This window comes from Caenorhabditis remanei, chromosome III, assembly GCF_010183535.1.
Source record: "Caenorhabditis remanei strain PX506 chromosome III, whole genome shotgun sequence".
In the NCBI taxonomy this organism is placed as follows: Eukaryota; Metazoa; Nematoda; class Chromadorea; order Rhabditida; family Rhabditidae; genus Caenorhabditis; species Caenorhabditis remanei.
The window spans coordinates 1,901,524-1,926,938 of NC_071330.1; the positions used below are offsets into that span (position 1 = coordinate 1,901,524).

Here is a 25,415-nt window from a genome sequence, read left to right on the forward strand (position 1 = left end):
ACGAAACCATAATAAATAAACAAAGAATTCGGGGTGAAAACGGATGAGGGGGCAATATTATAGAGAAAAATCAAGAAAATTATTCAGCATTCGCTTCGAATTTCGGGTATTTCGCTTGAGCGTCACTCCATTGTTGTCTGCCGGCCACAAGATCCGAGATGAGTCGTCCGAGTTCGTTGATTGGCAGACGAATCTGAGACATTGTCTCCGCGTGGCGAATGGTTACGGTGTATGGAGTCGTCTTCTCCGAATCGAAATCGACGGTGATACCGAATGGAATACCGATCTCGTCGGTACGGGCGTAGCGGCGACCGATTGTGCCGGAGCTGTCGTCCTGGAAAAGGAAATGATTTTTTGATATTTTTTCAGAGTTTTCTGATTTGATCACTTGAAACAACAGTTTTTCCAGAAAAATGAGATTTCAGAAGGTAAAAATGGGGGTGATTTTGATAGAAAAAGCTGTTAAAACAAAGTTTTCATCGGAAATTTAAGATTTTTAGCTAAAAGATTGGTTTTTGAGAATGAAAGCTTCATTTCCAGACGGAAAAACTTAAAATTTCAGACAAAAATTGTAATTTTTAGCTGAAAATTCGCGTTTTTGAGACAATTTTCAACGATTTTAATGCTAATTTCAGTAGTTTCTGTACTGAATCGAATTATCCCGGATTTTGAATTGAAAAATTCAATTTCCGAGCGAAAAAACAACACTTTTCAGTTGAAAATTATGAAAAACTCCAATTTTTTGAAGATTTCAGACAATTTCTCTATGTTTCAATCGCTTACCACTTTGTAGCTAAGCTCATAACGAGCGAGCTCCTCCTTGACGGCCTCCATCACCGGCACCAACGTCTCATTGGCTGAAATCGGAAGAATTGAGCACTTGATAGGAGCAACCAATGGCTTGAAAGCCAGGAAAGTCCTCTGCTCGTCTCCCTCTCTCTGGCGGAACGAGTGCTCTAACAACGCGTACATAATTCTTCCAATACCGTAAGATGGCTCGATGACAGATGGAGTGATCTCTTGAACATGAAGCTTCTTCGAGTACTTTTTAATATTCAAAAGGTCTGGAGTCAACGGATAGTTCTCTCCATTTATATCCAAATTGTAGATCTGCTTCGACAGAAGTTCCTCCTCCAGAGTAGTCACCTGCTCACTTGTCAACTGTTGAAGAGCCGTCTGAATCTTCTTCGAATCCTTCTTGAAACTCTTTCCAAGAAGTGCCATATTCGCCTGAGCCTCCACCACATCCACGTCGATCGGCTGTGGCAACTTCTTCTCCGCCACCAACTTCACGTTCGTCGCCTTGAAGTGTTGCTGAAGATCGTAACACGCTCTGTCTGCGTTTCCGACGCATTCGATCCATCCGTATGATGTGAGAATTTCAGCATCCCAGCAGTCTTGAGCATAGTGAGCCATCTCGTTCGAGAGATGCTGACGGAACCGGAGACGACGGCCGTCGATACCGACTTTCATGAGGAATTGATGGCAGCGGGCCATGTAGTAACCGAGTGTCTCGTTGGCAACGGTTTTCTGAAAATTGGGAGGGTTAAGGAAGGAAATTTCAGAAAAGATTTAGAAATTCAGATGATTTCATGTTCAAAAATCCATAAAATAGCGATTTTGACCAAAATTTTTTATATTTTTGAGCCGGAAATCATCGAAATTCAGAGATTCAACGTACATTAGCAACAGCCTCTCCAATAGCGACTTCTCTAGCCGGTGCGCCATCCAATTGATTGCAAGCGGAGAACAAAACGAGCTTTTGATCGGCAATCTTTGCGAATTTCGGGAAGCTCTTGTCCTCTGGATCAACGAAATGCTCGATTTCACACATGGTGAATTCTCGAACACGAATGAGTCCCTGACGTGGAGAGATCTCATTTCTGAAGCCAAGACCGATTTGAGCGGCGGCGAATGGAAGTTTTCCTTGATTGAACTCGAGAAGTCTCTTGAAATTCACAAAGATTCCTTGAGCGGTTTCTGGGCGGAGGAATGCTTTGAAGTCGCCGGTTGGTCCGATTTGAGTGGGGAACATCAGATTGAAAGCGATCGGTTCGGTGAGGTCGTTTCCAGTGATGGGGGACTTGAACTTGAATCTTGTGATGACTTCATGCATATCCTTGTCGTCGAATCCTTCGAGACGAGCCAACACGTCTTCTCCGTCTTTCTTCACTTCGGCGGTGACCTTCTTGTCCTGGAATTTGGGAAAATTGTTTGAAAAATGCAGGTTTTAGTCGAAATTTCTACTTTTTGGCAGAAAATTAGCTATTCAGACGGTTTTTAGTGTAAAATCGCAATTTTCTGAGAATTTCCTATCCTCTTGATGATTTTCAGGTCAGGGATTTATCAAAATGCACCGACTATTGCAATTTTCAACCAAAATTTAAGAGAATGCTATTCAAAATGGAGATTTCTCCATATTTTTAGGAGAAAACTCAAGTTTCAAATGAACAAGAGGGTACAGGACGTTGAAAAATGCGAATTTGGTCTAAAAATTACAATTTTTCAGCCAGAAACATCAATTTCTCTGAAATTCTGATATTTCTGGCCTGGAAATGAGTTTTTTACTGAAATCCTCGAGTTTTTTCAGTCGAAAAACGGCTGAAAACTCAATTTCCTCTACTTCCACTCACATTCATCATCTTCTCAATGCTATTCTTGATCAAATGATCCGCACGGAAGCACTCTCCATTCTTCACGTCCTTCACCATCCAATCAGCGAATCGATCCACGTGTCCGGATGCTTTCAGCACTGGCTCAGGAGTCAACGAGGTACAATCCACTTCAAGCATACCCTCTTCCAGAATGAAATGTTTTCTCCACTCCTGGAGCATATTCGCTTTCAACGAGCATCCCATCGGTCCAAAATCGTACAGACCAGTCACACCACCATAGATAGCGAACGATTGGTCATAGAAAAAGCGCCTTTTGAGGAGATCCTCCAATTTCAGCCTGTCGAATGACGCCTCCTTCGGTGCCAATGCGATTTCAGTCTCCTCGAGACGACGTTTCCGGGCTTTCAGCTCAACGACCGCTTTGTCAATATCGATTTTTGGGGCTCCTTTCGCCTTGAGATCACGAATCAAGTCTCCATACTCTTTGACGGCAACACGGAGTGGCGCGAGTTGCTGAAAAAAAAAAGGAAGTTGATGAAATAATATAGGAACAACTATGGTAGTAAGGGTTTTCAGCTCACAAATTACTTCAGTTTCACGAAAAACTGAAAATTTGAGTAAAATTGATGATAAAGGGCTAAAATTACTAAAATTTCCAGGTTTTTCAGGTCGAAAATCGTATTTTGTACGATTTTTGAGCATTTTTAGTTGAAAAAAACGCAAAGCTGGCTCATTATCGAACGTTCTATTTAATGATTTTTCCCTATTTTCAACCTAAAAATCAAAAAATTACCGCTTCAATTTCGGGAGTGGCCATTTGTTTGAGATAATCCGAGATTTTCTGTCGGTGTTTCTTCTCGAAACGCGGTGCGACGCTCTTTTTCGCTTGAACTTTCCGTTCACTCGAAACTACTTCGACCTGCAAATTATTTTAATGTTAAAAGGGTGAAAACAAAGAAATTCCGCTAAGAAACGGTGTAAACCAAGTGTAAAGTGTAAAATTTCGAGTTCAAGGCCTAAATTCCCTGTCATTCGGTGAAAAAATGATGAGAATAGCAATTTAAACGCGAAAAATCGTGTAAAACCCCTCTGAAAATCCCCTGCAACTTGAAAAAAACCAGTTTTCCCTTCAAAATAGCCAAAAACTAAGTTTTCGCGCGAGAAAAATGAAAAATAAACATTTTCTCGAGACAATGCAAATGCGCTCCATTGACACGCATTAGAGAGTGAGAGAGCGCAGAGAAAGCCGATTGAAGACGTGGAAGTTTCAGATTAATTACGCCTAATTAGTGGGTAATTGACGCAGAAAAGAGGTTTTCTAGAGTGAAAAATGATGGAAAAATTGAAAATCTGTATAAAAATTTGTTTAGACTTAAGAAAAATATTGAAAATTAGGTTTTTATTAAAGTTTTTTACAGAAAAAATTCAAAATTAAAAAATGGAATGTTTCTAATGAATTAATAGCAAAGCTTTTAGCTTAAATTGAAGGGGAACGCCTTTAAAATATAGGGAATAGAATAAATAAGATATTTCGAAATCGTTGAATCAGATTACATCATGTTTGTGTTTTTCCGCCCAAAAATGCAGTTTTTCGCGTCATTTTTTCCGTTTTTTATCGCAAAAAAATGCTAAAATTAACACAAAATAGAAATAATGCACCCAGAAACCGAAAACATGTAAACTGATCAACTTCCTGGTCGAATCTCGGCCGCGCGCGCTAATAAAACTCGCTTTCCCTTATTTCCTTCTCTTCTGAATCCTGTTTTCGTGTCGAGACCCAATTTCCGCGTTTCTCACTTCTTCTCACCTTGAAAAACGGCGAATCTGATGAGTAGAATCTAAGGATTCGTGGAGACACACTGATGTGGCGGATAGTTTTAATCCAGCAACTAGAGAACATATACTGAAAGAGAAAACTGAAATTCTGAAATTCCAGAAGCGAGTAAGGGGGTTAGAAGCAAGTAAGTCACCGTGACAAGAACGTTTTTAGTCATTTTTGAAGGTTTTGATGCAAAAATTCTAGAAAAATAGTTTAATTATTATTGAAAAAAAAGAAAAATAAACAACCGGGGGAAGAATAGAAGAATATCAAGCCTATGGCAATTATATAACCGTTCAGTATAACAGTGAAACAAAAAATAAACGAAATGAGCTAACAGCGTGAAACAAAATGACAAAGAAAGAGCTCCGGGAGCATGACATCCAGTGTGCATTGTACTTGAGAGAGTATATCTAGAGGAGGTAGTGGAAGAATTTGCGCGTTTCCTCGTAGGCGACGAACAGGCATCCGGAGGCGAAGCAAGTTCTGAGATTAGTTGGTAGAAGTCCTTTGTAGAGACCACGGATTCCTGCAAAATCAAAAAAAATTGTTTCCTAAAACACAAAAAATTTGGAACGCTTCACGAATTTGCGTGTCATCCTTGCGCAGGGGCCATGCTAATCTTCTCTGTATTGTTCCAATTTTAGTATATGTTCTCGGAAGAACAAAATACACTGAGAGACGGGTCGATTATAAGGGGGCACACAGACAAGCAGCCGACATCTCACGGGTTACGCCGTCTGCTATGGGGATACGTGGGAAAAGGGGCGGGGCTTAGGGAAGACGGGTTTTTAGGAAAGTATCTCCACTATCGAGAGTGTAGGAAACCTTCTCAAACAGTCCGTCTTCTCAAGCCCCGCCCCTTTTCCCACGTATCCCCATAGCAGACGGCGGAACCCGTGAGATGTCGGCTGCTTGTCTGTGTGCCCCCTTATAAGCGACCCGTCTCTCAGTGTATTTTGTTCTTCCGAGAACATATACTAAAATTGGAACAATACAGAGAAGATTAGCATGGCCCCTGCGCAAGGATGACACGCAAATTCGTGAAGCGTTCCAAATTTTTTGTGGAATTTTGGGTGAATTTTCGAAAAAGTTTATTCATTGAAAAATGCGCGCCTACGACACCCCAGTCATCATGTTTTTGACGCGTTTGAAAAATTTTATTTGTCTGGCATGCGTATAGCGCGTTTTTGTGAAGCATTTTAATGCAACCTGTGGCTTCCCTAAGTACTGGCAAAATCTTTGGAAATCGGGTCGCTGGCGTTCCGTCGACGCATTTGTATAATTTCAACAAAAAACGAAAATTGAACTAGTTTGCTCAGAATCGGGAAATCGGATTCCTGGCGCACCTTTGGCGCGTGTTTAAAATTCAAAACTGTGGAATGGATGTCTGGGGCGCGTTAAACGCGTTTTTAAAGCTGAAAAACTGAAAATTGAACTAGCTGGCGTATTGTTAGCGCGTTTCTGAACATTACATTTCAGAATTGGGAAATTGGGCACCTGTCGCACTTTTGACGCGTTTTTGAAATTCAAAACTGTAAAATGGAATGGTTGGGGCGCGTTAGACCCTATTTGAGAATTATCACATAAAAATTAGTTGTCTGGCGCGCCTTTGGCGCGTTTTCAAAACTCAAAACTGTAAAATGGGCTGGTTGGGGCGCCTTTGGCGCGTTTTCAAAATTCAAAACTGAAAAAACGAGTAGTCTGGTGCGCCTCTGACGCGTTTTTAAGGCTTCAGAACGTACCATTCTCCTTAACGACGGTCATGAGTGTGCTCATAAAAGTGCCACCACCAGTGACTTGCATTCTCGATTTGACAACGTCCGCCGGATAAATGGACGTCCAAAGTGCCATTCCACCGGCAGATCCAGCGATCGCCGTCTTCGCCAAACCGATCTCTTCCTTCCGTTGTCCTTCCTCAGTCAACAGATAACGACAAGTCTCGTAGGCACCAAAGAAGAAGAAGTATCCGGGCACTTCTCGAGCCAATGTAGGCGTCATTCCGACAAAGAATCCACGGACACCGGTGGTCTTCGCAATATCTCGACAGACGGAGAACGGTGTACACTTCTGTTTCATTTCTCTCGCCGCTTGTAGTTTACATTTCACTAATTCCGTCGGACAGAGTACTGTAGCCGCGAAAACGGCGGCGAGGGATCCGGAGAACGCGTTCTCCAGTGGTGTCATGTGTTTGACGTCTTCTAGTCCGTTCAACGTGGCAATCGTCTTCTGACAGTAACCGTACGCTGTGAAGAGCACCGCGTTTTCAGCGACATTCGCGGCGAGAGCCGGCAGGGTTCCTGGAAAATTGAATTTCAGTGAATTGAAAAATGGGCGTGGTCTAAGTTTTTTGGAGCTTTTTTTAAAATTTTTTCGGTGAAAAATAGCTTTTTTGCGAAAAAAAGAGAATTTTTCTTTAAATTTTCTCGATTTTCAAAAAAAAAATTTCAGAGAATTTGAGTGAGTTATAGAGGGTGTCCAGGTTTTTGATTTTCCAGTTTAAGAACTCGAACTGAAAAATGGGCGTGGCCTAAGTTTATTGTTATTATTATTAAAAATGGGCATGGCCTATATTTATTATTTATTGCTTTTTTTTTGCGTTAAAATACGATTTTTCTCAAAATTTTCCCACTTTTCTTAAAAATTTTCAGTTTTTTTCTAGCTTTCTGACTATTCAGAGCTTTCAGAGAATTTCAGTTGGTTATAGGAGGAGTATCTAGGTTTTTGATGTTTCAGATTGGAAACTCGAACTGAAAAATGGGCGTGGCCTAAGTCTTTTCGATGAAAAATAGCTTTTTTTGAGTAAAAAATGTGATTTTTCTCAGATTTTCACAAAATTTTTCTGTTTTTCCGTGGTTTTTGACTATTCAGTTTAAACTTTTGACTCTTGAATTGCAAATGTGGGCTTGGCTTAAATTTCGGTAAAAAATACCTCAAAAAATGGGCGTGGCCTATGCTTATAAGAACTTTTCCATTTTTTTTCGATCAAAATAGCGTTTTTCGCGTAAAAATGTATTTTTTCTCGAAATTTTCCGTTTTTCCGTGGTTTTTGGTTATTCAGTGCCTAACTTCAGACTCTGGAACTGAAAATGTGTGGGCGTGGCTTAAATTTCGGTACCACTTCAATATTTTTCATTAAAAGTGGGCGTGGCCTAGTTTTCAGTGAGATTTTCGAAAAAAATTTCTAATTTCTTGAAAAAATTGCTGAAAATTTTAGTTTTTTGCCGTTTTTTTCAAAAAACTCCAGTAAAATCTTTCATTTTCCATGAATTTCCAGCCTACCTGCATAAAGTCCACGAATTCCATCCAATTTATAGGTATCCTTGAGACAAACGACCCAATTCGAGTAGAGATTCGGAAATGTTTGTACTTTCACTTTGACCGTATCCAACGGTTGTCCCGCGTACACATTGGCCACGCCTCCAGCAGTTCCAGCCAACAAATCGATAATTCCATCTTTGAAATGGTTTTTGGAAGTAGCTGCTGCTGCCGATGAGTCTCCTCCGCTCTCATGCATTTCCTATTGATATGTGGTGGTTCTGGAATGAGGGAATTGTAGGAAATTGGGCATTTCTCAATGAAAAAAGTGAATTAGAAGGAAAAGGAGAACATTGATAAGATTTCGCCTAATTTTATTGTTTCGTTGAGAGAAACCAATTAGTTTTACGAGTTCTTTTTTTTTTCAAATTCTGAGTTTCTCTCTCAATTTTCCAAGATTTTTTTAAAAACATAACTCCCAGGATTCATAAATCAAAATATCAGCACGGTAAGCTTCTTACAACCGCGCTCTACCGAAACCGAAGAAAATTGTGTGCGAAATTGAGAAACTCAGAGAAAAAGAGACATTTTTCAAGGACATTTCGTTGCAGCGCAGTTGTAACAACTGTACCGAGCTAATAGAAAATAGTGAATTCTTTGATAATTGAAGGGTCTAGAAAAAATTAGAGATGAACCTCCGCATGAATGATTTTTCCGCGATTTTGAGACAGAAAAAAGGGGCGGAGCCTATTTCAGAGGCAAAAATCTTCAAAAAATGAGTGAAAAATTGCTCATTTTGCACTGAAACAGTGGAAAAGGGGGTGGAGCCTAGTACACATCGAATTTGACAATTTTTTGTAGAAAAATCATTCTTATATATAAAACGCATGTGGAGTCTGTCCATCTGTCCTAATGTCCGCAAATTTTGAGAAATGAGAAAGAAAGGCGGCAGGGCCCAAAACCGAACCTGTACTCTTTGGGCAGCGACCAACGCCTTGGACCATTCGGCCACGCGGACACATTTCTGGGAAGGTGAAAACGTAAATAAGGAGAGGCCAGCCGGATGAAGCGCCGAAGGCGCGGCAGCCAGGCTGGTCTCTAAAAATTACTTTATTTTATTAAACGTGTAATACAGTCGGTCTCTGACAAATTCAGGGGAAAAACTACTTTAAAACTTTAAAATCCTCACAGTTAAATATCACAATTTGAATGGAAAATTTAAGAGAACTCGATATTTTTCAGTTAAAAACCGTCTAAATCAGAAAAAAAAACTGGAAAAATCGAAAAAAAAAATCCATCGAATCACTATCTAGATATCACAATTTACTTTTAAACGGAAAATAAGAGAAAAACAACCAATTTTCTTATTTTTCATGTTAAAATCATGATTATTGAAAAAAAACGACAAAAATCCAAAAGCTCTCAAAAAACCGATTATAAAACAAGTGGGTGAAAGGCATTTTGAAATAAAAATCCAATCAAAATAGAAAAAAAGGGATAAGAAAGAGAGAAAGTTTGCATCACTTTCCTCTCATCTCTCTCTCTTCTTCTCAAATACAAAACAACGTCATCAACCTCTTTTTCCCGCTATTACGGAAACTGAATCCATCTCTTGCCACGTGACACATAGACTATCACTGATACTGATTCGATCTGACACGTGGGAAAGGGCGAATGAGATGATCATCTACTCGGATCATAGGAAGATATGAGACCATATGATTGGCGTGAGAAAGTGACTTTTGATCAGAGAGATGGAGATTCTTGGCCAGACGACGTGAGGTGTTCACAGAAGAAGTTGGTCGAAAAGAGGGAGGAGACTCGATGGGGGAGAGCTGGGACGTGTGGAACAGAGTTGCATGGAAGTAAACTCGGAAGTTAGACGGAAGTGAGTTTTATTTCGACAATATGAAACGAACTTCAAAAATTTGAAGTGAAAACGTTGTATTGATGGTATTACTACCCTTCGAGCATAAAAATTCCAACATTTCACTTATCCCCTACCAGTAGACCCGAAAAAGTCTTCACTTCCGACTTCCGACTTCCGGGTTTCAAAATCAGCTCTTTCTTCAAGTCTACTGGTAGGGGATAGGTAAAATGTTGGAATTTTCTATGCTCGAAAAGAAAGTAGTAATACCATCAATACAACATATTAACTTCATATTTTTGAAGTTCGATTTATATTGTCGAAATAAAACTCACTTCCGTCTAATTTCCGAGTTTACTTCCGTACAACTCTGGTGTGGAAAAGGGTTTTGCGAACAAATCTTTGGTTTTTTTCAGTGGTTTTCAGAAAAATAAATGGGTTTCCAGCGATTTTGAGCCAGAAAATAGTGGCTGAGCCTATTTCAGAGGCAAAAATCTTCAAAAAATGAGTGAAAATTTGCCCATTTTGCACTGAAACAGTGAAAAAGGGGTTACAGTAGTCGGTCTCTGACAAATTCAGGAGAAAAGCATTGTAAAATAATTTTTATACTGAAATTTTCGAAAATTAAGTAACAAAAATAATGATTTTCCGATAATTCCTAAAAGTTTTTCTAATTTTGCACTCAAAAACACGTTTCTTGGGAAGAAATACTTACAGTTATCATACAAATTTAAGATTTTTGACTCCGAAAAACACATAAGATTTCTTGAACATTTTTTTTGGTTTTTTCGGTCAAAAAATAAAAATAAAAAACAGTTTTTCGGACATTTTTTGGAAATTTTTTCCGCCCAGGTCCGATGCGGAACGTAAATATCCGAAATTTCTAAAATTTCAGATATTTTTATGACACTAAAACACAATTAGTGCGGAATCGAAAGAAATTGCTGCAAAATCTACAAAATTTTTAGTTTTTGCTGCATTTTTTGAATATATTAACGAGAATTAAGCTCGAATAGTTGTACTTATGGTTGAAAATTCGTCTGAAAATATATATTTCTTCGTAGAAATCTAGTTTTCCGACAAATTAGAGACACAAAAATGTGCAAAACGACCCGATTTTCTGTTTTGTAGAGCAAAATTGAGAGATTCGCAGCGGAAAAACGGATAAAATATTCATCACTTCGTCAAAACAACGGTTTTTTTCCGGAAATTTGAAAATTCCGATCAGAAACTCGATGATTTTTGAGAGAACTCCTATAGAAACGAACTAAAAAATTGAAAATTTCAGCCATTTTCAGGCTGAAAATGGCTCTAAATTCGAGTTTTAAATAAAAATTTTCAATTTTCAAATGCAAATATAGAAAAAATGAGAGAAAAATCACAGAAATATACAAAAAATTAACGAAATAAAGTCATCAGGTGTCAAAAGCAACCAGAACCAAACAAGAAAAAAAAGAAGAGAATCTCACCGAAAATACACTAATAAAATCACAGTTTATTTTGTGATGATTATGATACTCCAATCCACCGAAAAAAAAGCAATCATCAGACAAAAAGAATTGAAAAAAAATGAATATTGTGGATTTCAATATAAAAACGGGATTGAATGAGAGAGATTCTAGAAATACAGAAATTGAACTGGGAAAGAAAAAAGAATTAATGGGCTAGTGAATACACCGAAATTAGAACAATGGGAGGATGAGGAAAACGGAGATCTCGAGAGAGAGAAAATGGTCATTTTCAGCACAAAAAATTTAATAAATTAGTAAAAATAGAGATTAAAATGAGTCAAGACCCGGTCCGGCTTCAAAAAATGACCCCTTTTTTTCTTTTTTGACTATTTTTCATAATTTCTTCTAATCCTGAATGATAGTCGAAAATTTAGCTTTTTTCGCGAAAAAAATTCACAAATTCGAAAAAGAAATTCGGAAAATTCAGAAATTTTCAGAATTGTCAAAAATGGGACCGGTATTCAAAAGTGGTTACCCATTTTTTACTAAAATTTCTTGAAATTTACCGAAAAAATAGAGTGAAAATGCTAAAATTATCATAAATATTCACATTTTGATTCAATTTTAAAGTTTTGTTCAAAAACTGTACTTTTTCCAAAAAAAAATTCAAAAAATGTCAAAAAATTCAAATTTTTTTCAAAAATGTTTCAAAACGGGCCGAGCGGGCCGGGATAACCAGGCCTTCGGACCGGAGACCGGGTCTTCACAATTGGGGAAAAAGAATCAAATGGTGGCGAGCAACTTGGACGATACAATCTCGTAGACCATCCGTTTCCTATAGTACGGCATGTTTTTCTGGGTGAAGCGAGGCGTCGTTCGTCTCGATGCCCACTCGGCGAATTGACACGTGAAGACTCCACAGTCACTTCCGTTCTCCTGGCGGGGTATGTCCTGTAATAAACCGGATGGTTATCGGGATGCGAAATCTCGAGTATTTTGTCGTTTTCGAAAGTGAAAAGTGTAAAGAATGCACTGTTTTTAATAAGAAGATAAACATCTTGTCAAAAAGTGAAAACCAGTAATGGCTGGCGCGCCTTTGAGGCGAATTTTCGAGGTTTGTGACCTAAAATTGTGGACTTTAAGTAAAATAATCAGATCAGATAAAACTGGCGCGCCTGAGACGCTAATAGAAATTCAGTAATGTCTGGGGCGCCGTGGACGCGAATTCTCTTGGTTACAGTGCCCAATTTTAGAAAAGTCAGAGCATCTGATAATTTTTAGAAATCCTGTGACAGTCTGGCGCGCCTTATACGCGAATTTTTCAAATTGAGAGCCAAAATTGAGGTTTTCACAGAAAATTTCGGATATAAAAGCTGTAAAACGCGACAGTTGACGTGACCCGCTGGCGCGCCTAGGACGCTAATAATGACATCTGGAATATAAAAGTGAGGTTTTCACGAAAACTTCACCTCAATTTCGCTGAAAATTGATGTATGATTTCTAACTTTCCAGTCAGTGACAAATTTAGGCAAATCAAGAGAATCTGGCGCGCCTTACACGCGTTTCTTTGCAAAATCCAGATGAAAATACCATACTTGTCAAAAATCGGGCCGGGCCGGGCCGAAATTTCTCTTGGCCCGGCCCGGCCCGTCGGCCCGGAAAGTGTTTTATTGCAATTTTAAAAATTTCCTCGCTCATAATTCGAAAACAGGTGACCATTTTCAGATACAATTTATATTATCTTATACAACTAAAGTGATTCAAATTACTCTGCACATCCTCCTTTCGGTTGTAAATTACAAATTTAATCGAAGATTACAACTTTTCCAAAAAATTCAAAATTTTCAAAAATGTTTCAAAAACTGTTTCGAAACGGGCCGAGCGGGCCGGGCCGGGCCGAACATTTTCTTGATTTCGGCCCGGCCCGGCCCGTGACAAGTATGGAAAATACCAATTTTCTGTGATTTTTCAACTAGAGTGCAGGTTACCAAACCCAATTGTCAAAAATCTGGCGCGCCTCATACGCGTTTTCTGAAAATTCCAGTTGAAACAACCAATTTTCAGTGAATTTTCAAAAAATCTGGCGCGCCTCAGACGCGTTTTCTGAAAATTTCAGTTAAAACAACCAATTTTCTGTGAATTTTCAAAAATCTGGCGCGCCTTTGATGCTGAATTCTCGATATTCTACCTCCATCTGCTCAATGGTCCATCCAGCAAAGTCGAACGGCACCTTCTTCTTGTCCATCGACTCGCTGGCCACGTAGTTTCTGAAAATGTCATGGTTTCGGCTGAAAAATCCCAGATTTTCCCTGAAAAACTCACTTCAACGCAGGCAACACGACAGTATTCCCAGCATAAAGTGAGTCATAAAACTGAATCTTCTTCTCCTTCATATCAATGATCGCAAGACACCAATGGACACCAAGATGCACCGGAATCAATATAATATCATAGGAGAAGACGTCAATCTTCCGTGTCCATCGTTTGACACTCGCGTATCCTTTGGTAGTGATATTAGTGTAGAAGAACGAGTTGAATGCATAGATTTTCGGATATTTCTGATCTTTCTGACATCGATCAACGATCATTTGAAGATAGAAGTTGATGACGTTATCATTGAGCCAATGGAGCCCACTCAACGTCTCCAGATCCTCTCGACAAATCGGAATATCAAAGTTCTCCACGAACTTCTCCTTCCCATCCATCATTCGATTCCATGCACTCCCAATAATGAAGTCACTTTCTTCGGGTAATTCCACGAAATCATTGATAATCTTCTTCTCAACTTTCGGTCGTTGCACAATTCCCCGTAACTCTAACTCTCGTCTCTTCTTATCCAACAAATCTCCACGGGTCTCGACACGATGTCCCTGTCGTATACGTGCCTCTTCCAGAAGGACATCTTCTTTCAGTTTCGCCGACTCGTACGCCTTCTCGTATCGATGAGGCCCTCGAATCGGTGTGTGGATGTTGAGACTGTCGATGTGGGCTATCGCCTCTTGGATTCGCTGATTCGTTTTGCAACTTGTCACTGATGAGGACGTTGAGATGGTGTGGCTTCTGGAATAGGAGGAGATATGAAGTTGTGGAATGGGAAGCGTCAAAGGTGCGCCAGGTTTGTCATTTTTCTGCCAAAATCAATTTTTGGCCGATTTTGATGCAAAATTTTACTGGAAAATATCACATTTAGGCAATTTTTCATCTGAAATACTTTTTACACTAGAAAACAAGCAACTTTGAGTGAGAATATGCTTAATTTTACTCTGTTTCTAATGAAATCAATCAAAATTCCTCAAAGGCGCGCAGGTTTTCATGGAAAAGAGTAGAAATTTCCTGTATGTCAGTCATTTTTTCTCTCATAATCTTCATTTTCAGACGCTTTCGATGCAAAATCTACTGGGAAAAAAGAAATCAACGTTTACATGCAAATTTTCATATTTTTGTCTGAAATTCGCAAATTTATCTTAAAAATAAAGTCGAAATCATCAATTTTCGGCGGTTTCGATGCAAAATCTAATAGAAATAACAAATTTCGGCTATTTTCCATCTGAAAAACTGTTTTTTGCTTGAAAAAAATCAATTTTGAGTGAGATAATGCTTAATTTTTGTCGTATCCACCCCGAAAACACCGTTTTTTTGGTCTGTAATCAACTTTTACATACAAAATTTCATATTTTTACCTGAAATTCACAAATTTATCTTTAAAAAATATAGTAAAAAACTGTGTGGCTTCTGGAATAGGAGGAGATATGAAGTTTGAAATGCGATGCGTCAAAGGCGCGCCAGTTCGTGAAAAGGAGTAGGAAACCCTTTGATTTTTGTGATTTTTCTGTCAAAATCATCAGTTTTCAACGGTTTCGATGCAAAATCTACTGGAAAATATCAAAATACGGCTATTTTTCTTCAGATTTATCTTTCTGGTCTGAAATCAATCTTTACATGCAAATTTTCATATTTTTGACTGAAATTCGCTTGAAAATCGCTAATTTATCTGAAAAATATAGTCGAAATCATCAATTTTCGGTGGTTTTGATGCAAAATTTAATGGAAAATATCAAAATACGGCTATTTTTCTTCAGATTCATCTTTCTGGTCTGAAATCAATCTTTACATGCAAATTTTCATATTTTTGACTGAAATTCGCTTGAAAATCGCTAATTTATCTGAAAAATATAGTCGAAATCATCAATTTTCGGTGGTTTTGATGCAAAATTTAATGGAAAATATCAAATTTAGGCTATATTTTAAGTTGTTTCTGGTCTGAAATCCACATTTATATGCATATTTTTATATATTTTTTCTGAAATTCGCTAGAAAATCGAAAATGAATCTAAAAAATATAGTTCTCACCTAAACGAAGATCCCTCATAAATCACCGACGATTCCCTGGAAAGTGAGGGTGTCGTGGAGCGAGAAGCGCCTCGAAGTTCTTCTATTTTCTAAAAAAAAATCTCATTTATTTCAGTTTTTCTCCCAGAAATCCCTCACATTGTTAGCCCTTGCCAATACATCCAACGTCTTCTTTTTCACATCCGACGCCTTCTTTTTCTGCAGTTCCTTCTGATCGAAAAGCCCAATTCCAGCGAGCGCCGCTTCATCATACTGTCCACTAGCAACAATTCCCTGTAGGAGACGATCACGTGAGAATAGAGCACTCTTCTTGATCTTCTGAATTCCCGATGAGAACTTCTGAATAGAAGACGTCGAATGAAACACTCTAGATGGGATTCTGAATCCGGGTTTCTTGCTGTGAATCGTCGGTTTCTTCACCGATGAACGTCTCCAGAAGTCACGAATACTGTTGCTCGAAGAGGATGGGAATCCGGTGAGAGACGATAATGGAGTAATCGGACGACTGACACTGTCATCTGGTCCGGGAGAATCGAACCGATTGATCGATGAGGTGACGGAGGCGCCGTCGGAGTCATCCTGCGTCTCGTTGAGATAAATCATCTGGAAGAATTTCTCTTTAGAAATCCTGTAACAAATCTGGCGTGCCTCAGACGCGAATTCTTGAGGTTTAGAGTCGAAAATTGAGGTTTTCACAGAACATTTCGGATTTAAAAACTGTAAAATTTCAATTTGGCAGGTCTGACGTAAAAATTACAGCCTAAATGGGCAAATTGCTCTAAGAATTTGTGAAATTCACTTTTTCGTCGTGTAAAACCTGAAAACCAGTAATTTCTGGGGCGTCGTGGACGCGAATTCTCTCGGTTACAGTACCCAATTTTAGAAAAGCCAGAGCACTTGAGAATCTTCAGAAATCATGTTCTGGCGTGCCTTAGACGCGAATTCTTGAGGTTTTCACGGAAAATTTCAGATATAAAAGCTGTAAAACGCGACACATTAAATCGTGAACGCTGGCGCGCCTAGGACGCTAATAATGACATCTGAAATATAAAAGTGAGGTTTTCGCGAAAAAATGCAGCTTAATTTCGCTGAAAATTGATATATGCTTTCTACTTTTCCAGTAAAACGCGTGGAATCGTCTCGGCTGTGAAATGTCTCAATTATCTGAAATTCCAGCACTACCTCATTCTGCATGGCTCTCGCATTCTCCAACTGCTTATTCGGCGTCTTCACAATCTTCTCAAAAAGGACGTCTGGCTCCCCCTCCTCATCATCCTGCTGTTTTTCGAACGACTTTTCCAACTTCTGATTTGTCGGCGTCCCTTGAAGACTCGTTCTCGGTCTCGTTGGAGTCGTTGTGGGCGGAGTTGGAATCTCCTGAATCTCATCTGGATCACTGTCGTCTGAAACTTCGACGTCTCGTTGAATGTGCTTCTCGATTTTCACTTCATCACTCCCTGCTTCGATTCTTTCGGGTTTCTCCGCGTTTAGGAAGATTATCGAACTGGAGGGCTGTAACTAGAAGGAGTTTTAGCATCAAAATTCAGTAAAACTGAATGAAAACGTGGTACTGAACTGGCATTTAGCCGAAAAAAAAAGGTGAAAACTGAAATTTTCGCAACTTTTTGAGTGAAAATATCAGTTTTAATACGAAAAACTGATGAAAATCGTTAATAATGAGCTAAAACTGCGAATTTTACCATTTTTTTCAATCGAAAATCACATTTTCTGACCAAAAACTGCGAATTTTAGCATGAAATGCTGAAAACGGTTGCAAAGAAAAGGGCTTTTAGCATCAGAATTGAATAAAATCGGATGAAAATGTTTAATTTTTATACTGGAACTAGAATTTTTGCATAAAAACTGCATAGATCTAGTAGAAAACATGCTTAAAACTGAAATTCCAGCATGAAAACTACATAAAATCGGCTAAAAATGAGCTAACAACTTTTTGACTGAAAAGTTTAATTTTAACTTGAAAAACTGATGAAAATCATACTTGCAACGGGCCGGGCCGGGCCGGGCCGATTTGAGAATTTTCACCGGCCCGGCCCGGGTCACAGTACAAAAATTTGAAAATTTGAATTTTTTTGAAAATTTTTTTGATTTTTTCGCAAAAAAGTCGAGTTTTCGACTATGTTTTTACATATCGATAAAACTCAAGTTTACATAGGATTTTTGACTATTTTTGATAAAAATTTCAAAAAATTTCGAAAAATTTTGTGAAAAAACTGTGCTCATTTTTTGACTCCGGGCCGACCGGGCCGATATTTTGCAAGTATGATGAAAATCGTTCATAGGATGCAAAATTTTAGCATTTTCTCGACCTACAATGACATTTCAGGCCAAAAACTGCGATTTTAGCATGAAAAATGCGTAACACTTGTCAAACACGAGAAATGCTGCAAACGGCTGCAAAGAAAAGGACTTTCAGCATCAGAATTGGGTGAAACTGGATGAAAATGTGCAATTTTTATAATGGAACTGGAATTTTTCTCAAAAATCGAATTCCAGCATGAAAACTACATAAAATCGGCTGAAAATGAGATAAAAAGTCGGAATTTTCGCGATTTTTACGTTGAAAATATAATATTCAACCTAAAATCACGATTCATCTCATTGAAACCACGCTTATTACCTCCTTGGTAACACGCGCCGTACTCTCCACCACTACATCCGCATTCTCGTCTTCTGCTACTTCGTACACGTGTTGCACTTTCTCCTTCTGTTTTCCGTATCCGGCGAACATTCCGTACAAATGAGCTATCGGGCGAGCGAGGAATTCTGGAAAGGGCTTTTATGATGAATAATGAGCAAATTTTTTTTGTTGGAAAGTCACAAATGTTTGCACTTTGTGACTTTCACCATTCAAAAGCCAGCCAAGATTTATAAAAAAAAACTTCTAATAATGTGCCCGAGAGTCAGAGATGAGCGGAAGAGTTGGCGAAAGAAATCCTTAAATTGGCGGAGTAGCTTTTCTTCGGGATGGTAGCAAAAAGTGTTCAATAGATGAAAGTTGCAGCACAAATTTGTCTATCGATTGGAAAAAACAGGACATAAAAATATTAAAAACTAAACGAGTTACAGTCATCAAGGCTTGTATTCCGCCTTCCGTCAAATGGTCTAAAGGCGGAAGGCGGAATGCCGGCTTAAATTGACTGTAACTCGTTTAGTTTTTTAATATTTTTATGCCCTGTTTTTTCCAATCGATAGACAATTCTATGCTGTAAATTTCATCTATTGAACACTTTTTGCTACCGTCCCAAAGAAAAGCTACTCCGCCAATTTAAGGATTTCTTCCGCCAACTCTTCCGCTCATCTCTGCCCGAGACTGCTTCTGGTGAAGAAAATCCACTTTTGTCCGCTTTTTCTGATAAAAAAATCCGATTGCATAGCGGTTCCAGTAGCGAAAATCAAAACAGAAAGAGATTGCAGCAAAATCAATGAAAAAATATGTAACATTTATCGAAAAAACCCTTAAATGCATAGTGAATACCGTCCTCAAGTGTTCTCCATCAGAAAAATGATCTTTATTCAATTTTTTCGATTTTAATGCGAAAAAAACGTGATTTTTCCAGTTTCCGGTATGTTCCTCGTCGAAAACTTCATACCGAGCAAAAATACGATTCCGGAGTGCAAAAATCCAGTTATCGTCAGCAATTTAATACTGTAACTGGATTTTTCCCTTCCATATGCCTTATTAGACGGGGGATAATCAACATTTTTTTCGAAAATCTTGAATTTTCAATATCATTTTCCATTTTTCAAAGCAAAAATCCAATTTTTCTCACTATAAGCTCGGTAATTAAGGGTTTTTTTTCATTTTGTCCCAGAAAATCGCTGACTTTCTTCTTTTTCAGTACCTCCAAACCCCGTCGCCTTATTCTTTTTCGGCTTTTTATTGGGCGAAACCTCGTCAACCACCGTCGGATCGTCGTCCTCCTCGGCTAACCAATGCCGTTTTCTACTATTCTCGTCGTCGTCCGACCTATTCTGCATACTAATTTCCAGTAAACTCGAGTAAAATTGTACTTTTTTCACCGTCTCGAATAAAAGTACTCTGAAATCTGGAATTATTCGTTGGGCTTTAAAATGAGCCGAAGAATACATCAGGGTCGGTTGTACCTGTAGATAATGAGAATCGCTTTGGATACATAAAATGTATATATGACAGCAGTTAAAAAAAGTTTTAGGGATGTTGGAGTAGAGGGACAACAAGATCATTTTTTGAACAAAAAAGATGTGAAAATCGGGATTTTTCTCAGAGAAATCAGAATAATGAATGAACAAAATAGGGAAAAATGGATAAAAGATAGGGAGAGATCTCGCCAAAACAACCAATCACCGCGGGTTGTTGTTGGAAAAATTGAAGAAAAATACGAAAAACGAATGAAAGAAATAGTTAAAATTGATTGAATAACTTAGTAATTGACAGAGAAAAAGTAAAAAAAAAAAAGAAAATTAGATGGAGAAGACTCGAAGACTCTTATCGATGGAGCACGTCACCAGAGAACGAGCATTCTCTCCGAACTTCACACCGGTGACTGGTCCAGAGTGATCGGAGAGCGAGGCGACCTCATTCCATGTCTTCACATGCAACACTTGCACTTTCTGACCACCGATTCCGAGATATGTTCCAGTCATGTCAAAGGAGAGAGTGTTGATCTGGAAATCAGTGAGTTTTTAGTGGGGAAAATTGACTATTGAGGTGTTTTTGGTTGGAAAAACTTGAAATGTTGAGTTTTTAATTGTGAAATTTCGAAAAAGTAACAGATTTTCGCAACATTTTTTGATTTTCACGGGGAATAGCATCTATTTCTGCGAGAACTGTACAAAAATCGCTAGAATTTGAAGAAAACTGAAGAATTCTGAGCAAAATCTTCATTTTTGCCTAGAAATACTACGTTTTGATAAGTGAAGCTGATATATTACAGAAAAAAATCTCGAAAAACTAAGTTTGTGTGCTGAATCACTCACAAAAAACTTGAATTTATCACAATTTCTATGAAAATTCAAAGAAAAAGTGCCAAAATCCGAGAATTGGGCGTAAATTTCAAGCAAAACTCAGATTTTCAGTCTGAACATTTCAGACATTTTCCAGCTAATTTTCGGATTCTCCTTCTCCTTACCGGCTGCTTCTCCTCATTCGTGAACGTCTTCAAATTCTTGAGTTTTCTCAAATCCCACAGTTTGACCTCTCCATCCTCTGATCCAGTCGCCAAATAGTATCCATTCTCCGAGAATGCGATCGATCGAACCGCAGCTGTGTGTCCAGGGAACGAGGCTGCGATATTCTGATTCTTCAGATCCCAAATCTTCACGACAGCGTCGGCGGCACCGGTTCCGAAGATCAAACCGTCAGGATGGAATTCAATGCAATGCACGGCGATCTGGGATCCCGGTTCAACGGAGACTTTGCAGAGAGACTTTCCAGAACGAATATCAGAGAATGCCCAGAAGGAATCGTCAGAAGCCGAGAGAATATAGTCACCGGAAGCGTTCAACGAGATATCTGTAACTGGAGCCTGGTGCACATCGATTACAGCCTTCGAAGATGAATCGTTAGAGTTCCAGACACGAATATGAGAGTCAGCAGAGGCAGAGATAGCGGTTTCCCCATCCGGATGCAATACAACTGCGGTGATTTTCTTGTTGTGTCCCTTGTAAGTCTGCACCACTTGCTCCTTCTCATAGTCATACAGTACGACAGTCTTATCGATTCCTCCGGTAAGCGATAGGTTCCCTCTGATATCCAAAGCAGTGATTCCTGGTGTTCCAGTCGAATGAATTCCGGTATGCGATGCGGTTTGTTTGATTCCAGCGAACTCTTCCGCCTTGGCGAGTCCTTCCGGAAGATTCTTTCCACGTTGCTTACGATCAGCGGTGAGACTCTTCGACTTCTCCTCGAGTTTCGCTAGAATTGCCTCACTGAGTCCTTGTTGCTCATCTGTCTCCTCAATACTCACATCATCCTCGACTTTAGAGGAGGTGTGTGGTTTCAAAGTGGACAAAGCCTCTCTAGCCGCCGTCAATTCTTTGGAGAGACGAGCGATGACACGACAAGCGGCGTCATGTTGGTACAGAGAGTGCGAGAGCTCCTGACGAGCGATCTGAAGTTGCTGGCGGAGAGAGAAACTGTTGAGCATCACGGTATCCCATTCGTCTTGGAGCATTTTCAGCAGTGATGGGATAGAGGTGCCGGAGACGTTACGAGGCGCTGAACCGGTTCCGCCAGTTTTTAGAGAGACGAGCTGAAAGAGTAATTAATTTCGGGTAAATTTCAACAATTCAGAGCTTACCGTATCCTCTGAGAGCTCGGTATGACTGATCGGGTCGGTGCCGTTCTCGGTGATGTACTTGACGATCAGTCGTCGATCGAAAATGTGTCCGGAGACCGGCGAGACGACTGGATCTTCTGTCGGCTCTCCGCTGATACCGCAAACGAATGACATCTCCTGGAAATGGAAAATATGAGATTCGAGTGGTCTCTTACAAGAAATTTCCTATTATAAGGCAGAAATCGGTGAGAAACGCGTATGAAACTCGTTTTTAGCAGAAAAAATAAGAAAAAATCATTGCAAATAAGGAATAATGAGTTGCAAGAGGAAAACTATGGATTTTGAAATTTTTTGGATGTAAAACTTGAGAAGATAATTCCTGGGTGAAAAATCATTCTAATTCTGAATATTTCGATTGGGATTCCAGTAAGTTATCGAAAATCATTAGGAATCACCTCGAAATTGAGATTTATGGGATTTGAGAATTTCAGCACTAAAATCGCATTTTTTCGGGAAAAAATCGGCTGAAAATGATGAAATGTCGGGGAACAGTTGTTCTGAACCTGTTTTTGACCGTAAAATTTTCTGAAATCACAAAAAAAGCTTGGAAAAAATTATTTCTGAGATTCAACGTTTTTAGAGTGAACACCCGAGATTTTCTGTGAAAAATTGTTTCAAACGGGCACAACTGTGATGAAATAACCGTTCTGAACTCAATTTTCTTTTAGAAACACTGAAAAGAATTCCTGGAACCGAGAAAAATGCACTGAAACGAAGAATTATGGGATTAAAGGTTATTGCCTTGAAACTAGAGTTTTCTGGGGGCAAAATCGATTAAAATTAGCAAGACATAGGTGCCTGAACGTTACAAATTCATTTTTTCACTTTAAAATCTGAAAAAATTCACGAAATCCACCTGAAACAACCAAAGTTTGTCATCTAAAAAATTGGGAGACGAATTCGAAACGTTTTCGCCGTGGAGCGCGTTTGCTTCATTTTTCCAAATATGGCCGAACTTTCTTCGGCCGCGAAGCTCGCAAAAAAATTTTCAAATGACAATTAATTATTGTTTTCACTTTTTTTGCAAGAGTTTTTCTGAATTTAATGAGTTTTTATCAGAAATAATTATAACGTAATTAAAGCTCTATAAATAACAAATAGTTTTCAACAAAAAATTTCCGATTTAACATGAGCAATGTTGCAGAAAATGCAAGTAGGCGAATATGAGCTCACCGTCACCGATGTGACGCTGATTGTTGTCATGTTGGTGGCTCTGAAGAGAGTTTTGACGTGGCTGATGGCTGGAAAAGTCACCGAGCCCAAAAATACGAGGTTTGTGTCTTTTTTCCCAAAATTTTTGTGTTTTTCTCTAATTTTTGCCATTTTTTCAGGTTTCACCGCTGAAAAAGCAGGATATGACAATGGAGGAAGTCCAACGAATGCGCCAGGAGGAGAAACGTCGTTTGGTCGTCGTTAAGCAAAAGGTTTCTCTCGAAAATCTCAAAAGAATTGAATTTTTAGTAATTTTTGTTCAGATCTACGATCTCTCGGGCTCCCAAGAGCTTTACGACCACAATCGTGACGTTTTCGAGGCGAAAAACGGGTGTGGCGATGAGTGGGAGGCGATTTGCGAGAGAAAGTATCCATTCGTCGGGAAATTGGTCGAGAATTGAGTCAAAACTTCTTTTTTTCCAGATTTTTCATTGATTTTGCGGGTTTTTTGATATTTTGCCGGTTTAATAAAAGTTTTACTTGTTTTTTCTGAATTTCCCTCTGAAAATCGGTTTTTCACCGTATTTTATCTATTTTCAACGTTTTTTTCTCGCTTAAATCCCCGAAACTCTATGTTTCAGCTCCCAAAAATGGCAATGATGTACCCATTCCACGTGGCACAGCCACCACTCAACTGGTCCGAACACTTGTGGGTTTCCGAAGTGTCGCCGGCAAAAGAGTCGTTCATCACAACGATTTGTGAGCATCGACAGGCGCAATGGGTAGGTTTTTGAGGAAAAAAGTCGCATTTTTGCAGAAAAAATTGATAATTATTGATGATTTCGATGATTTTAGGCTAAAAACAGCATTTTTGGGCTAAAAATCTCATTTTTTGACAATTTCCGGCGAGAAATTAGCGATTTCCGTTGTTTCTTATCAGTGTGACAAGTTTTTATTGGCATACTGATAAGATAGTAGACAAATATTCGAATGAAAGGGCGAAAAGTTCAGTTTTTTAGAGTGAGAAAGGTAGAAAATCGAATTTGTGAAGAAAAGCTGAATTTCAATTTTTTAAACTAAAAAAATCACTAATTTTCTACCAATTTTGACAATTTTTCTTCATTTCCTGTCGAAAAACATTGAACATAAACCCTTTATGACGTTTTTCTGTTTAGAATTCGCGTTTTCGTCTCAAAAATTTCGTTTCTCTCCTGAAAATCGTTTATTTTCAGTAAAAATTTCGAAAAAATCTAGTTTTTCTGGCAGTTTTCATTGATAACTCTTAAAATCGTCAATTTTCACTGGAATTTTGAAAAAGCAAGCTTTTCTGGCTGTTTCACTGAGAACTCTTAAAATTTTGATGATTTTTCCTAAGAAAAGCTGAATTTCAATTTTTTTAAAAATAAAAAATTGAAATTTTCTTGCAAAAAACTGGTAAAATTACTGATTTTCTACCAATTTTGATGATTTTTCAGCATTTCATGTTGGAAAAAAACGCGTTTTGTCTCAAAAAGTTCGCTTTAGAGTAAAAACTTTCATTTTCTCCTGAAAATCATCTATTTTCAATAAAAATTTCGAAAAAATCAAGTTCTTCTGGCAGTTTTTACTGAGAACTCTTAAAATTTTGATGATATTTTTAAAAGAAAAGTGAATATCTGCTTGTTTTTCATCAAAAAATTGAAATTTCGTTACAAAAACTTGTAAAATCACTAATTTTCTACCAATTTTGGCAATTTTTCATCATTTCCTGTTGAAAAACATTGAACATAAACCCTTTATGACGTTTTTTCCGATTAGAATTCGCGTTTTCGTCTCAAAAATTTCGTTTCTCTCCTGAAAATCGTTTATTTTCAGTAAAAATTTCGAAAAAATCTAGTTTTTCTGGCAGTTTTCATTGATAACTCTTAAAATTGCGATGATTTTTAAAAGAAAAGTAGAGAATATCAGCTTGTTTTTCAACTAAAATTGAAATTGCGTTACAAAAACTGGTAAAATTACTGATTTTCTATCAATTTTAACGATTTTTCATCATTTCTTGTTGGAAAACTTTGAAAACAAGATCTTTATGACGTTTTTCTGATCAGAATTTGAGTTTTCGTCGAAATTTTCGTTTTTTGTTGAAAATTTTGAAAAAACGAGTTTTTCTGGACGTTTTCACTCAAAATTCGTCGAAAATTCCCTCTTTTTAGATGAATTAACCACAAAATCTTAAAATATTCCGGTTTTAAAACAATTTTTGCTGAAATTTCACTATTTCCTGATGAAATTTGTCAATTTTCTCTCAAAAATCTCTCCAAATTTCCCGATTTTCAGGACAATCAAGACCTTCTGACCCATCTCCAAGACAGTGTGGCCATTCTTCAAAAAGAGGATCAACGTGTCGCTCCCGCTCAAATTCCACCCGTCCCAGCCAATGCTCAGAATAATTAAATCTCATCATTTGTAAATAAATCACTGCAATTTTCTTAATTTCCTCTTATTTTTTGAGGTTTTTGCCTCATTTTTTATCTCTTAATACCCGATTTCAGACTCAAAAACCGATGAAATTTTATAGTGATCCATTAT

The 25,415-nt window shown here is 38.3% G+C and overlaps 6 protein-coding genes and 1 pseudogene across 7 annotated transcripts; 3 read left to right on the forward strand and 4 right to left on the reverse strand.

The window, feature by feature from the left end:
- Nucleotides 1-79: 79 nt before the first annotated feature.
- GCK72_008520 (uncharacterized protein) lies at nt 80-4,515 on the reverse strand (the record flags this gene model as incomplete). Its single annotated transcript, XM_003092120.2, has 6 exons — nt 80-334; nt 784-1,530; nt 1,682-2,194; nt 2,634-3,128; nt 3,409-3,534; nt 4,423-4,515. 6 exons carry the CDS (start codon nt 4,513-4,515, stop codon nt 80-82), a joined length of 2,229 nt encoding a protein of 742 aa, XP_003092168.2.
- On the forward strand, nt 1,817-2,218 carry GCK72_008521 (uncharacterized protein; the record flags this gene model as incomplete). The annotated part of the gene is made up of 1 exon (XM_053726873.1): nt 1,817-2,218. The coding sequence occupies one exon, from the start codon at nt 1,817-1,819 to the stop codon at nt 2,216-2,218; it is 402 nt and encodes a 133-aa protein (XP_053586450.1).
- Nucleotides 4,516-4,847: 332 nt separating the features above from the next.
- On the reverse strand, nt 4,848-7,951 carry GCK72_008522 (uncharacterized protein; the record flags this gene model as incomplete). The annotated part of the gene is made up of 3 exons (XM_003092128.2): nt 4,848-4,963; nt 6,180-6,734; nt 7,717-7,951. 3 exons carry the CDS (start codon nt 7,949-7,951, stop codon nt 4,848-4,850), a joined length of 906 nt encoding a protein of 301 aa, XP_003092176.2.
- A 3,842-nt stretch (nt 7,952-11,793) lies between these two features.
- On the reverse strand, nt 11,794-19,359 carry GCK72_008523 (uncharacterized protein; the record flags this gene model as incomplete). The annotated part of the gene is made up of 8 exons (XM_053726874.1): nt 11,794-11,961; nt 13,199-13,277; nt 13,333-14,070; nt 15,361-15,449; nt 15,499-15,963; nt 16,543-16,878; nt 17,999-18,144; nt 19,224-19,359. The coding sequence occupies 8 exons, from the start codon at nt 19,357-19,359 to the stop codon at nt 11,794-11,796; spliced, it is 2,157 nt and encodes a 718-aa protein (XP_053586451.1).
- A 462-nt stretch (nt 19,360-19,821) lies between these two features.
- On the reverse strand, nt 19,822-21,812 carry GCK72_008524 (uncharacterized protein; the record flags this gene model as incomplete). The annotated part of the gene is made up of 3 exons (XM_003092119.2): nt 19,822-20,025; nt 20,490-21,611; nt 21,660-21,812. 3 exons carry the CDS (start codon nt 21,810-21,812, stop codon nt 19,822-19,824), a joined length of 1,479 nt encoding a protein of 492 aa, XP_003092167.1.
- GCK72_008525 lies at nt 19,826-23,311 on the forward strand (annotated as a pseudogene). The gene is made up of 6 exons: nt 19,826-19,900; nt 20,667-20,874; nt 21,182-21,433; nt 22,367-22,431; nt 23,030-23,122; nt 23,174-23,311. Coding segments are annotated over exons 1-6 (831 nt in total).
- A 189-nt stretch (nt 23,312-23,500) lies between these two features.
- Nucleotides 23,501-25,280, forward strand: GCK72_008526 (uncharacterized protein; the record flags this gene model as incomplete). Its single annotated transcript, XM_003092127.2, has 2 exons — nt 23,501-23,632; nt 25,164-25,280. The coding sequence occupies 2 exons, from the start codon at nt 23,501-23,503 to the stop codon at nt 25,278-25,280; spliced, it is 249 nt and encodes an 82-aa protein (XP_003092175.1).
- Between the last annotated feature and the right edge of the window lie 135 nt (nt 25,281-25,415).